Source organism: Rhinolophus sinicus, linkage group LG10 (genome assembly GCF_036562045.2).
Source record: "Rhinolophus sinicus isolate RSC01 linkage group LG10, ASM3656204v1, whole genome shotgun sequence".
Classification (NCBI taxonomy): domain Eukaryota; kingdom Metazoa; phylum Chordata; class Mammalia; order Chiroptera; family Rhinolophidae; genus Rhinolophus; species Rhinolophus sinicus.
In genome coordinates, this window is record NC_133759.1 from 89,311,564 (window position 1) to 89,325,874 (window position 14,311).

The 14,311-nt window shown below is 52.9% G+C and overlaps 1 protein-coding gene across 5 annotated transcripts in view; it reads right to left on the reverse strand.

The window, feature by feature from the left end:
- CAMK2A (calcium/calmodulin dependent protein kinase II alpha) overlaps positions 1-14,311 on the reverse strand; it is a 61,489-nt gene that overhangs the window by 43,406 nt on the left and 3,772 nt on the right. For all 5 annotated transcript variants that reach the window (XM_019734370.2, XM_019734369.2, XM_019734372.2 and 2 more), the window contains exon 2: positions 2,287-2,381. In XM_019734370.2, coding sequence (XP_019589929.1) covers positions 2,287-2,381 — 95 coding nt within the window. The remainder of the gene's footprint in view (positions 1-2,286; positions 2,382-14,311) is intronic.

Below are 14,311 nucleotides of genomic sequence, written 5' to 3' on the forward strand. Positions count from 1 at the left end.
CTTGGAGTGTGTTGCCAAGTATTCAGCCTCAAACCACTCCCCACCCAGGCACCTTGTGTGACAAACAAAGAAACCTGCTGAAAGGAGCACTGCTGTCCTCTCCCTCTGGCGGAAGCATTGGCAGTGAGCAGGCTTCTTCGAGAAGGTTCCCCTGAGAACATCCCCATTACCACCCTCCACGCTCACTAGGCCTGGGTCACCTTCCTACCAGGAGGCCCAAGGCTCAACAAATTGTCAAAAAGAGAGGGCATGGTGGTTACTGCCTGACAGCCCAGAGTCTACACTGCCCAGGAATGCTTAGTCACTTCCCAGAAATGAGGCAGTGCCCCTACATTCTCCTCTATTCCCCTGTGTGTGTGTGTGTGTGTGTGTGTGTGTGTGTGTGCGCATGCGCGCGCGCATGCTCACATGTATAGATGTGGCTCTGAGAGCGGGGTGAGCTGGCCCAAGATCCCCAGCATCCAGGAAGGACCTTGGTTCCCGATCCTCCCTCGTTTGGGGGCAACCTTAACCTTTCACCCCAAGTCATGGCTCTAGTCCTGCTCCCACTGTATCTCAGGGATTGGGACACCTCTCTTGATTGCTAGACACACAGCACAGAGAGGGCATCAGACTGCCACTAGTCACACAGCGACAGCAAGGCCAGTGCCAGCCTCTGGACACGAGGCAGCAGTCTAGCCGGCCTTCCTGCCACCCTGGCTCCCTACTCCTGGCTCTGCTGTGGACCTTCCACAGGTCTCTCCTTTCCACTCCAGCTTTCATGCTGACTGTGTGCCATCAGGGGCCCTGGGCTTTAAGACAAACCCCCCGCCCCAGCCTCTTCTCCCTGCAGGACACTGGCCTGCTTACAGAGGGGTTTGGAAACTAGGAGAAAGTGCTGGACTCCCAACAGCACTGAGCCAGAGAGATGAAAAGCGGCAGCACAAGGCCTAACACGGGGCCTGCTGGGAGACCCGTGGGGGACAGTGTGAACATCCTGTACCAGCCTCCGTGAACCCCACACCTGCTGGGCCCTGGCTCAGACACAGCTGCCACCTGTGCCAGGCAAACACCTGGACGTTATGCCAGCCCTGCACACGACGTCTCCCATGCTGTACAAGCCATGGGCTGCCTCTCCCTCCCACCCCCAGAATTCCCTCCACCACTGAGTGGTCCCCAAGGCAGGTTTGACACTGCTCAGACTGGATCTTTGAAGCTAGCCCTCCCCAGCACACTGGCTGTGGTCACCACCATTACTCCCTAACCACTAAAAGCAAAAAGGAAGACTCCTGGGCAGCCATCCCAAAGTTTAATGTCCACATGAATCACCCAGGTGTCTTGTGAAAGGCAGACTCTGATTCCTTCAGGATGGAATCAAGAATTTGCATTTTTAACAGTCTCCTGAGGTTGCCGCTGCTGCTGCTGCTGGTCTAGGATCCCTTCCAAATTAGAATTACCTGGGGATCCTTTCCAAAACCCAGGTCACACCCCAGGCTAATGAAATCACAACCTCTGGGGGTGCAATCCAGGCATCAGAAGTGTTTGAAGGTCTCCAGAGGATTCCAATGTGAGGACAGCTTTGAGAGCCACGGTCCTAGGGCGTATTTAGGGACCAGGATCAAACCGGTGTGACGGAAGCAGTGCACCTGGAGTTTGCTGGTTGAGCACGTTGGATGTGCAGGGCGCTGTCCTAGGTACTGGGCATATCTCAGGGAATGAGACCCATCCTTATCCTCCTGGAACTTCAAGTCCAGAGGAAAGAGAGATGTGAAACAAGGAACCAAGCCAGTAAATGGGCTAAGTTCAGGCTGGGGAAGCCACAGGACAGTAAATGGCAATGAGAGCTATAAATTGGGGGAGATGCCCTCAGATCTTGGGTTCAGGGACATCTCTCAAAGGATTTGACGTTAAGCTGAGACCTAAAATTTGAGAAAGAGCCAGTCTTGTAAGGCCTCAGGTAAGGGCATCCAGGCAGAGGTAACAGCAGGTACAGAGGTCAGAGGCGAGAATGGAGGCAAGTGGCAGAAGAGCAGGGAAAGAAAGTCCCACCTGGCACCTTAGCCTTCACCTGGGTGGGGTACAGAGAGCTTGGCCTGTCAGAAAGGCTATGACCTCCAGCCTAGATCCCCTAAAGAAGAAAAATGGAGGGGTCTATTCTCATAATACCCACAGGAAGAACAGCCCCCACTCCTGCTGGCAGCGTCACCCAGAGGGACAGCTCCAGGTCCTGGTTCTAAGCCGAGGGGTAGAGGGAGGTTGTGAAGAGGAGAGCCCCGGAGGGTGGGAAGGCACGGGTCTGCCACCTACCTCTGGCCGACAGCTTCTTGGTGTTGATAATCTTGGCAGCATACTCCTGGCCAGCCAGCACCTTCACACACCTGCGCACCACTGAGAAGGCTCCCCTACAAGGACAGAGAAGGTGAAGAAGGTGAGGACGGGCCTGAGGGCTGCATCCCCAAGAGATGCTGGAGTTCATACAGCTGTACGTTGCTAGGTGGGGAGCCCTCTTTCAGGGCTGCTTGAGCTCACAGGGGCTGCTGTGGCCCAGCTCAGGGGCAGAGCAGGGCCTGAGACCCAGGAGAACCACTGGTGGCAAATTATTAGGAGCTTGGCCTCACAAAAGACAAGCCTTTCAGAGTCATAAGTTAGGCTTATCAAATTATAAAATATTAGAATCATATAGTGTTAGAATCACAGAATCTGGGTCCCTGAGAGTTTTTCGTTTTCTATTCTTTGAGTAGTTAACACATTGACATAGTTCAAAGTTCAAAAGTTGCAAAAGTGTAGATAGTGAAAAAGCTCCCTCCACCTCTGTATCCCAGTCTCTGAGGTCCCCTCACCAGAGATGGACAGTGTTAACAGAGCATCTTTCCACAGATACTGTCGGCCACACAAATGCTACTGGACCTTGCAAGCTGTTCTGCATCCTCCATTTTTCAGTAACTATTTTGGAGAGCTGCCTTCTGTTACATCAAGATCTCCTCATGACATCGTATTTAATCATATAGCTATTCTGTAATTTACCTACCCAGTCCCCTATTTATGGGCAATTAGGTTAGTTCCAGTCTATAGCTATTACAAACAGTGCTGCAATGACTAACCTTATAGTATGTGTGCATTAGAATTACATTTCCCATGTGTGCAAATGTCTGTGGATAAACTTTTAGAAAGGGTGTTGTTTAATAATTTTGAGAGAGGATGAGAGACTTTTCATCTTATAGATTGTACCAACTTACTTTCCCACTAGTATGTGAGGGCACAATTTTCCTCCACTTTTGTCCACACAGTGTGTTATCAAACGTTCTTATCTTGCTAGTGAGATGGGTGGTAAATGACAATTTGGTGGAGATCTGACTTGTAATTCTCATAGTAAGAGTGAGGCTGAGCATCTTTCCATATGTTTTAAGAGGTCCCTGGATTTTATCCTCAAAGTATTGGTAGTTGGAAGAGAATTTGAAATAAGGATTTATGCAAACTTTCCCAATTTTTAAATACTGACACCTGATTCCAAGAAGAATGTTAACCTACACAAAACTAGTTTGAGGACTAGACCTGGCATCTAGGTGCCATGTTGTACCCTCGCCCACAAAGGTCATGTAGTCTAACCCCTTCATATCACAGACACTGACTGTGGTCACCATCATTACTGCCCTCACCACAAGCAAATGGCAAGAAGCAAGTCTGTGGGACAGGCTTCCCTAATTTGAATGTCTGCACAAATCACCTGGGTATCTTGCTAAAATGCAGATTCTGATTCCTTATATCTGAAGTGGGGCTCAAGACTTTGAGCTTCAGCGTAGCTCCATGGAGATTGCTCAAGGTCACACAGCTAGCTACGGGCAGGGCTGCATCTAGAACTTGGGTATTTGCACTCCCACGTTCTGGGATGCTCCCCCACCAGTGAGCCTGCTCCTTCCTGGCCTCCATGTCCCCGTTCCTGCTGTGGCTGCACCCCATCATATCCTCCAAACTCTGACTCCCCTTCCAAGCATATGAGCAGGTCCAAGCCACCAAGATGAGGCTGATGGGAACAGGAGAGGACACTGGCGGGCACTGAGGAAGCCTGCAGGCTGGCACAGACGCCCACTCTGCACATGCCCCTGGGCATCGGGTCAGAGGCTTCATGTCTGGGCAGCATGAAGAGAGTGGTGGAAAACTGTGGAGAAGGATGAAAAAGAAAGGGCAGGGAGGAGGGCTGGAGATCAGGAAATATGCCCTGTGGGAAAGCCAGAGGCGGCCAGGATTCGTGGGCAAATGGATTGTCTTGTACAGTGCCAGACCCTCCCCAGGATGTACAGCCCCTGCCATCACCTTTCCTCCATCACCTGCAGGAAAGCAGTGTGGGACAGAGCCCCAGAGAGCAGTTTCCAGGCTCTCGGCCTCACATAGAAAGGTGCTGGCTCAGGTAGTAGATGGTCATCACCTGTGACTAGTCAGCCATCAGCTGTTACCGGTTAGCCATTAGCCACTGATATAACTGCCGCGGCTAAGCTATAGCAGGGTCGTGGTGTAGTTGTGGCGTGGCAGAATATGGATTACGGATTGTAAAGAGGGAGATTGCAGTTAGCAAGCGAGGTTGGTTGGCAGACAGAAGTGGACGGCAGGTTGCGGATCGTGTGGCTCCTGCCTCCTGTGTCTCCCAGCCGCCAGCGAGAATATAGTGGTATGACTTCCCTATCTATGGCTCCGTGGGTGTTCTTGTTTGGCCTCACCATATCCTGCGTTCTTATGTGGGGAGCGGGAGCAGAGACCCTGCCGGACACCCCGCGTGACAAGCAGTAAGACCGGGTCACACTACTTGAGAAGCCTCCTGTTACAGGACCCCTCATCTGCGCTCCCAGAGCACCCCATACCTCCTCATCCGGCCCAGGGTTTGTGTCTGCTCATCTAGTTTGCCTCTCCCACCCGACAGTGAGGTCCCGAGGGCCAGGACTTTAACGTTCTCCTCCCTGGCCCCCTGCCAGGCACCCACTGTCTGCTACCAGGAGGGACGCCACAGATGTTTCTTGCAGGAACAGGAGGTAGAATTAAGCAACAGTGAGAGGGACTGAAATGAGACGGGGGGAGGATTTCAGCCATAGGTGTTAGGAAGCAGAACAGGCATCTGAGGAAGGTAGGGCACAACTGGTCTCTCAAAGGTGCCCACGTTACCCAGGCAGGGAGATAGAACAGAAGTCAGGTCCCTGCTCAGCTGGAGGCCACAATTCCCAGAGGCCCCAGGGGAGAGAATGTTTAAAGTGGCCGCTTTGGGGGAAGGTTCCGAGAACTCCAGGGAGAGCAGCAGCAGGGAAGGAGGAAGGCGATATGCTCCCAAGTACAGGGGCTGCGTCTATTCCTGCTCACCAGTATCTAGCCTGGACCTGGTCCCAAACTGGACTTCCGTTAACATGGGAGGGAGGGAGGGGGAGAGAGGAAGGATATAATTTCTCCACTAAAGAAACAAAACTCCATTCTGCTGAAGACCTTAAATCCATGGTTATCCAACTGCCTGCTTCAGAATCCCTTGTTCTTTGAAAAATGCAGATTCTAAGGCCCCACCCAGACCTACCAAATCAGAACCTCTGGGTACTGGCCTAGGGAATCTGCATGTTCATTTAACACACTGTCTCAGCCAGCTCGACACTGTCTCAGACAGCTCAGCACTGTCCTGCCCACCTTCTGGGGAAGTCCTGCTTGATGCCCACCCCCACCTGGATATCAGCACTGGGGGGCTGTCACACGGGGCTCTGAGCAGGGAGGTGCCACAGGCCCCGTGAACCTGGCTCTGCCCCAGGAGCTAAGGACCTAAGAGCCCCGCCTGTAAAACAAGGGAAGTGCTGAACTTCCTCCAAACTTCCTCCACAGACACAGCCTCGACTTCTGTGTAAATCCCAGGTTTTAACTCGGGGTCCAGGCCACGGATGGGGTGGCCGCAGGGGTCCTGTACCCCTCGAAGAACAGCCCATGCCTCTGAGTGGAGGTGCGTGTTTTCTTCTGGGCAAGGATGCATGGCTTGTAGTAGAGGCTCAGAGGGAGGGGTTTATCAAAGCCGGTTCAGAATTACTGATTCAGAGGACACCAGCCTCTCGTACACCCGGAAGGCGTCCTCCCTACAAATGCAAGTTCACCACTAAGCTCCTTCTGGGCCCTCACAGCAGCCGTGCAAAATTGGGACCAGAATACCCCATTTAACCAATCTGGAAACTGAGGCCTCGGGGAGCAGGCATATTCCTAGGGGAGGCTGCAGAGAGAACCCAGGTCACCTGCACGTGCTCTGCTGATTCTACCAAAGGCAGGGGCGTGTGACCATCAAGAGCCGGGTCTCCAGGCTCACAAAGCCCTGTGGCCTGATCACGACTCACCCCCAACTCAATGTGACATTGAACTTGGCACTGCACCTTTTTATGAAATGGGGGATTGATAGTATCTACCTCCTGGGTACGTTGGGGAGATTAAGGGAGTCTATGCGTGTGAAACTCTGGGCACACTGCCAGGCATATAGAGTCTCAAATGCGGCAAGAAAGGGCGTAGGCCAAGGAGCCTCTCTTTCTACCTGTGCGGCCTCGGGTCTCCATTCGTCGTGGGAAGCTTCCTCCCAACCTGCCACAGTGCTGGGATCAGGGAGATGAGGAAGAAGAAAGTCTACAGCAAAAATGAGAGCGGAGGCAGCAAGCCTGCTGCCCTAACTTCCTCTCTTTTTCATCTTCTGTTTAAAAAGGGCATATTTCTGCATTCTCGTCCTGCGTGAGCAAGTGGCCACAGCCCAGCTGCCTTGGCAAACAGAAGCGCCAGCCCACTCCTTCCCCGGCCCTGATCTGAGCAGGTGGCCAGCAAGTAGGTGGGCAGGCACTTGGAAACAGGACAGAGTGGGAGAGGGGAGGGGGTCTAGATGGGGAGGGCAGAGTGGAGGGAGTGACCAGGGGTCCCGAGAGGAAGGATGAGGCCTGCATGTGAGGCCTGTGTGAGTGTGGGGTGGCATGGGCAGGCCCTGGGAGCGCCCGTGAAAGTGTTCCTGAGTGCAAAGGGGTTGAGGCAATGTGTCTGCCCACAGGTGTGTGTCGGTAGCCCGGTCAGTGCATATGATAGGCCCACTGCCAGGCATATGGCTCCAGGTATGACAAAGCATATGTGTGTCACCCTGGGTATGAAGTTTGTATCCATATTAGCAAAAGGATCACAGAACATGGGCAGCAAGGGGTGTGTGTGTGACAGAGACAGACAGACAGATACTGCAGGAATGGAATCTCAGGTCTCAGTCATGCTTGGAGGTCTTGGGCAGGGGTCTGCATCAACATGGCCTCAATTTCTTCATCTGCAACATGGGGTTGGGGTGGGGATGAGGTTAAATAGCAGAGACCTTTCCATGCTTAATATTCTATACCAGCACCGTCTGGCAGAACTTTCTGTGATGATGGAATTAGTCTGTGTTGTCCAGTGTGGCGGCCACTAGCCTCATATGATGAAAACACTTGATATGTGGCTAGTAGGGCTGAAGCATTGAATGTTTAATTTTATTTCAGTCAAATAGGTATATGTGGCTAGTGATCCCCACATTGGATAGCGAAGTTCTACGTGGACAAGAGCAGGCTGTCCTGAACCAGACCAACCAAGTTCAAATCGCGGTTCAGCTGCTTACTAGCAAGTCACTTAACCTTGCAAGTCTGTTTCTTCCCACTGTAAAATTAGATATGAACAGTGCCCACCCTGTGCAGCTTTTTCAATGATTTGATGAGAGAATAAGGTATGCAATGGGTTAGCACAGTCCCTGGAGTACAGTAAATGCTCAGGAAACAACGCCTTTTATAGGCATCATTACCTACGGAGTGATGAGAACAGCTGGCATCATCAGAAACAAAATGGACCTTGTTTGCCAAGCTCAGGGAAAGAAGCAAGCTAGGAGAGGAGGTGGGGGCACGGCGAGGAGGGGAAGGGGCTGCTCCCCCAGGCAGAGCAGCCTGCCCCCTGGGTGTGCGTTGGCATAAAGGAGGTCAAGCCCTACTCTCCAAAAGACAGATGGAGAGGACATAGTGAGAGTGGGTCCAGAATGGCTGAGAATGTGGGAACGTGCTAATGGGCTGTGAAAAGCAAGATTCACACTGGGAAACTGCTTTCTGGCTGCTAGGCAGGCACAGTGTCCTGGGACTTGCTGACTGCCAGCCCGTAGGGGCTCGTCACCCTCTTTGGCCTGAAACATCCCCAAATGCTGACATGGCAGCCAGGTGCAGCACCAGGAGCCTTTGATGGGGAGTGGAAAGACCTGGGTCCTCACCCACTTTGGCTACCAACTCACCTATCCTTCTGGGCCTCAGTTTTCCCATTTGAAAGATGGAAATGAGGAATCCCAGCCCCACTTCCTCCTGGGCCATTTGGGAGAAGTCTCTGCAATGTAGTGATGGGATGAGGCGGCCGCTACCCAAGACTGGTTACTGCCAACATCCTCTAGAGCAAACCCTCTCACCTTGACCCAGAGCCCAGGACATGCCTGTGGACCTCAGCAGACAGGAACACTGTTTATGGGGACTGGTGGGAGATGGCACAGTCACTGAACCCTCCCCTCACTCTACTCCTTGGGGGTCTGGTTGTCAGGGGTTCTGACAGTCTTGAGGGTCTCCCCTTCATTGGCTGCTTCCTCAAACATACCCAGGTCTCCCCCATTCTGGAAAAATAAACAACCGCCTCGCCCCCAAAAATGTAGAAACTAAGAACCTTTCTCTCGACCCAGCAGCCTGGGCCACTTCCTTCCTCTCTTCTTTGCTGCCAAACTTCCAGAACAAGTGTCCGACATCCGCTGCCTCCTCTTCCCACCTCCCACACCCATGAACCCACCACAATCTGGTTCCCACCCCCGAGCTCCCAGGAAGGAAAGCTGTGCCAGGCCCGCCCACCCAATGCCCCCCCCACAGCCGCAGCCAACTGAGCCTGACACACCTGGCCTGCCCCACACCAGGTGGTGGTTAGCCCCAGTGACCACCCAGTTTTGAGGCCCTTCCTCCCTTTTGTTTCTAGGTCACTGTGGGATCCCTGGCAACCGCCCCTCCCACAGTGCTTTCACTTCCTCATCTTCCCCCCCATTATGGCTGCTCACTGTTCTCTCTCCACCATTCTCTTACCACTTCTCCCTTCCTGCCATCTGCCCAGGCCATTAGCTGGGATCGCTGGGGAGGCTCTGGGCGTTCATGACCATACCTAAAACTTTCATAAAATTATTCTGTCTGTGCATTGCTCTAGGCAGAGGAGGCATATTTTTCATTAGCATCACAAAGGATTCTGTGACGCCGTGCCACGCCCCCCCCAAGTGGCAAAAGCCATGGACAATCATTCAAGATCGAACTCTGCTTCTAGATCGCCCTCCTCTCTCCAGAATTCTAGTCCCAGATTTCTAGGTACTTGCCCTCTTGCCTGCATGCTGTGTGACAGGCACCTCATAATCAAAGTCCTGTCTCCTCCCCAAAGCCCTCCCCACTCTCTGTTCCAAAACCTAAGCATTCTACCTCTCTGAGGTGAGCTGGATGATTTCAGAAGAGCCTGGTCACATGTAGACAGGGCTGTGATCTGTGAGAGGTTAGCATCCCAAACCTCTGTTGGTCAGTATCTCGCAGCCCCGTTTAGTTGATCTGAGCCCTTAGAACAGAGCAACGCCTGGGAGTGTGGAAGCCAGAGCAGATGGGGTTAGAATGTCCAGGGAAAGGACAGAGCTGGCGTAGGCCATCAGAGCAGCTCCACCCAACGGGCCAGAGTGTGGGCCACACGTGGCTGCTTCAGAAGCTGCACGCTCAGTCATATCTTACCTTTCCCAGTCCATAGGTGAAGAAAGTGAGGCTAAGACCTTGAACCCGGGACTCCTGCCTTATCGTCCGTTGCTCTTTCCAATACCCTACACTCTCAGATCAGAGGGAGCCCTAACGTGGGGTCCACAGGTGGGCTTTAGAGTAGGGAGATGTGTGGGAAATAATACACAACATTCTGTGAGTTGCAGTGCACGTGCCTTTTCCTAGGGATAGTGGCTGGGGTTCGTATAAGATTCTGTGAGGGCTCCCAGGTTCCCAAAACAGTTAAAAAGCTGGGGTCCGATTTGTTCAGAAACAAAAGGACTATCCTGTTTCCAAAACACCCACCTCTATGTACTTGAAGCAAATCTCTTCACCTGTTGGGGCCTCAGTTTACCCATCTGTGAAATCACCTGTTGATCAGTCATTTTAAAGCCCTCTCTCTCTATTTCTTTTCAAGCAGTAGTGCCCTTTCTTAATAAACAAACAAAACACAGCTATGCAGGTCCCCAAATGGCAAACAGAGCAGAGGAGATAGGGGCTGGGGCTCAGGACGCCCCTTGATTGGTTTTCTCTCTCTTCTCCCCGGCTCACCACAGCAGCTCTGCATAGAACTCCACACACAACGGCATTTTCCAGCCAGAAAATCCTGGGCCCTATTACTGAAACCGCAGCTCTCCCTCCTCCCAGCCCCGGCTGCAGCCGCCCACTCCCAGACTCCAGAAGATGCTGCAGGGACACAGTGTGTTCGAGCTGTCCCTCACACTGTCACACAACAACGTCCCCACCCCCCGCCTCAGGCCTGCCCCACGCCAACCCAGCAGAAGTCTCGTGGGGGACACAGAAGGCCTAGGGACCGGAAGATTCTGTTTGCTTCAGGGAACATTGAACCAACAGAAGTTCCTTGTTTTGGCTGTGCATGGGTTTTCTTGAATGGGTTACAAAAAAGGAAAATTAAAAAATACATATCCACAGAGCTTGGAGACAGGACCAGAGCAGGCAAAGCAGGGAAGATGCTGAAGGGCTGCTGCCTCTCCAGCCTGAGATGACCTCCTGGCTGACTCTGTCCACCTGCACACCCCAAAGGCCTTCAGAGGTGCAGAGTGAGATGCTCCAAGGTTTAGTAAGAGAGCCAAGCACTAGACTGGAGAGAGGCTGGAGTGCCACTTCTCGTGCGTCACTGGCTTCTGTGACCTCAGACGAGGCCCTGCCCTCTCTGGGCCTTAGTTCTCCATCAGTAAGACAAGGGAGCACTTCTTGCTCCGATATGTGAGTGGGACTGAGGATATTCTGGGCCCTACTCCATCTCCCACCTCCAGCTTTCAGCAAAGCATCTCATCGGTGAGCACAGACGGATGTGGAGGAGGAGGGAAACGGAGGCACAGGGTGGGACAGGGTTGTGAATGTGTATATCTCTGTGGCTCACTATATTCTGAGGACACGTCCATCTAGAGGGTAGAGGAGCAGTTCTGACCATTACAGGGTTCTTCTTTATGTTGACCTGAAATCTACCTCCCTGTTACTCTACACATTTGACCCTGCTCTGCCCTCTGGGGCCACATACAGCAGTTGACTCTATGCCCTGGGACCCTAGGACATCCCTGCAGAGATGAGGGGAGAGGATGTCTCCTCTTCCTCCTAATGTCCCCCAGCTCCTCAGCTGCCTCTTACTTGATTTGGTGTCCAGATCTTTGCCACCCTGCCTAGCCCCCAGACAATGTACAGGTTTTTAATATTCCTTCTAGGCCCAAGGTATCCAAAAATTGGGGGCAGGCTGAGCAGGCCTTAGAAGAGTGGGACCCCCGATCCCCTCAGGGAGGACATCCTCCATCAAAATACATACATCAGAGCCTTTGCCTGTGCTGTTTCCACTATTCTGAGGAACAATTTCCCACCTTCTTCCCTCTGACTCACTCTTATTCAGCCTTCAGCGCCCTATGTCACCACCTCAGGGGAGCCTTCCCTGACACCTTCCTTACCCTAACTAGTTGAAGTCTCTTTGCAGCTTATAGCTCCATGTTTGTGCTCATGGTCCTTATCCAGTTGCATTTAAATAATAATTTCTGAAGTGATTTAATTAATGTCAGCTTCCCACTAGACTATGAGCCCCAGAGGGGCAAAGACTACATAAGTCTTGCATGTGGCACCTGCTGGGCTCAGCCCAGGGCTGGGAACAGAGTATGTGCTCAGGAAATGCTTGTTGAATGGATGTAAAAGTGGTAGACGTTCCTCCTTTTACGTGACCCCGAAACAACAAGGCCCTCAACATTCTCCAGCACAGAAAGTCCCAATAGCCTTATAACCCATCTAACGCCTTGATGGGAAGCCATCCTCACACGGACCCTGGGCTGTGCCTCAGCAACTTGCAACATGCTCCGGGGCTGCACCAGGCTGACCTGGGAAGGGAAGCTTCCTACCATGTCACAGAGCAGCTCAGAAGAGAATGTGACATGGTCAACATGCATGCAGGAGAGTGTGACCTGTGGCAAAGGGACCCACAGAAAGAGAGGGAAGGGGAGAGAAAAACAGAGACAGAAACCAGAGACTCAGAGAAAGGGAGAGAGGGAAGGGGAGATAAAGAGGTGGGGGAGAAAGGGAGAGAGCGAGAGCGAGAGCGAGAGCGAGAGCGAGAGAGAGAGAGAGAGAGAGAGCAGAAGTCCAACCTAACCATCTTGCTCTCTCTGTACTGGGAGGTAGACTCGTGCTCGATGCCCAGTTGGAGCCAGTGTGTGTGCGCACACGTCCATATGCACTGGTGTGTGTGTGTGTGTGGTGTGTGTGTGCACTAGCAACAGGATGTGGGTGTTGCATTCCAAGGCTCTGCCCTCACCCCACTGACAGGGCTGAGGCCCCAAACTGTAGGGGTGTTGGCAGCAGTGTCACTGTGCTTGTGCAGGGAGGCAGGCGGGCAGGCGGGAGGCCTAGCACAGTGTCAGTGTCTCAGCCTATGTGGGGGCAGCTGTATGGGGGCGGAGGGCGGCCGCATGCCCCAGAACATGCACATGTCTGCTGCTCTGACGGCTTGCAGGAGAGGGAGGAATTGTCCCCTCCCCTGTCCCTGCCACCCCTCCTTAAGGACCTGCCCCTCAACTTCCCATCCTTGGCCTCTGGCCCCTGCACATCATCTGGTCCTCTCTTGGCTTTGCCACTGCTTCTCCCTGTGGCCTTGGCCAAACCATTTCTCTTTGGGTGATTGGCTCCATCATCTGTGCTATGAGTAGATAGTGTCCAGGGTCCTTCTAGTTCTGAGGTTCTGGGAATCTGAAATTTCCCATGTGCGCCTCCCACAGAGGGAGCTTAAAGAGGGCAGCAACTCTAATGGGGCATTTCAACATCTGCAGAAGTATTCTGATCCCATTTTACAGATGGTAAAGTGGAGGTACACAGAGGACAAGGGATTCACCCAGGGTGGCCCTGTAAATGAGAGGCAGAATCATGACTGGAAAATAAGTGACAGCTCAGAGTCCCCTTACCCACACCATGCCACTACCCTTCTTCTTAATAGTGTTCCCCAGACACAACACCAGGAGGGGTCCCTCTCATCAACCTTCCCCCGTATGCAAGGTGCTGGAGACCTACATGCAATTCTAAGCACTGCCACCAGTGCCCTGAGCCAGTCATTCCACCTGCTCAGGCCTCGGTCTGCTCATCTGTGAGATGGATGAGTAAGCCCTCTGCCTCGCTCAGGGATGAGCTCATGGATGGAGAAGGGCCTTGCCAGCCCCAAAGTGCTATGAATGTGAGAGGTTATGAGAAGCAAAATAAAAGTACAATACCCGTCTTTGATGCCCAGGTGCCTTCTCTCTCCAGTGTTACATCATCAATCCTCCTAATAGCTCGGCCAGGGAAGGGCCATGTTGCTAAACATATTTTTCAGATATTAGAGTTTTTGTCTCCAGAGGGAACCTAAGCATCCAGGACCCTGGACACCCCCAGGGCAGGGTGCTACCTCTGGGCCCCATGGTTGCCCCCTGCTCAGCCCAGCCCAAGCCCAGTTCACAATACAAAGCCGCAGAGGTTAGAAGCCAGCTCTCTGCTCTCCCTCTGCCAACCTTGCTGGCCCCTGAAATCCCTCCCCCAGCCCCCACACCACCCTTGAGTCAATTTCAGATCTGTTTCTAGAGAGAAAAGAATGGGTTGCGCTAGCTCTCCAGTCTCCCTCCCTCCCTTCCGCCCTCCTTCCCTCTCCTTCTCTCAAGTAATATCTCTTTCAGAGGCTCTTTCTGTACAGCCTGGTGATTACATAGGCTGCAGGGCAATTCTTGGCCTCCCTAACCTCTCCTGGGAGTGGGATCCAAAGCCCAGAGAATGTCAGAGGCTGGAGGAGACATTGTCCTTCTCCACCTCCTGGAACCTGACCCCTTTCCCTGAGGCTGGTCTTCTTTAGAGAAAACCCATCTGCCAAGAGCTCTGGTCCAGCTGCCCAGGTCCACTCTGACACTGAGCTGGCATCTTCGCTGCAGCCTGCCTCCCAACAAGCTTCTCTGCTCCTAAGGTCTGGGTTTTCATTTCTCTCATCCCCTGGGAGGAAAGAGGATTGGGGTCAAGGGAGGAAAGAGTGAGTTACACTCTGAGACCTAAGTGAC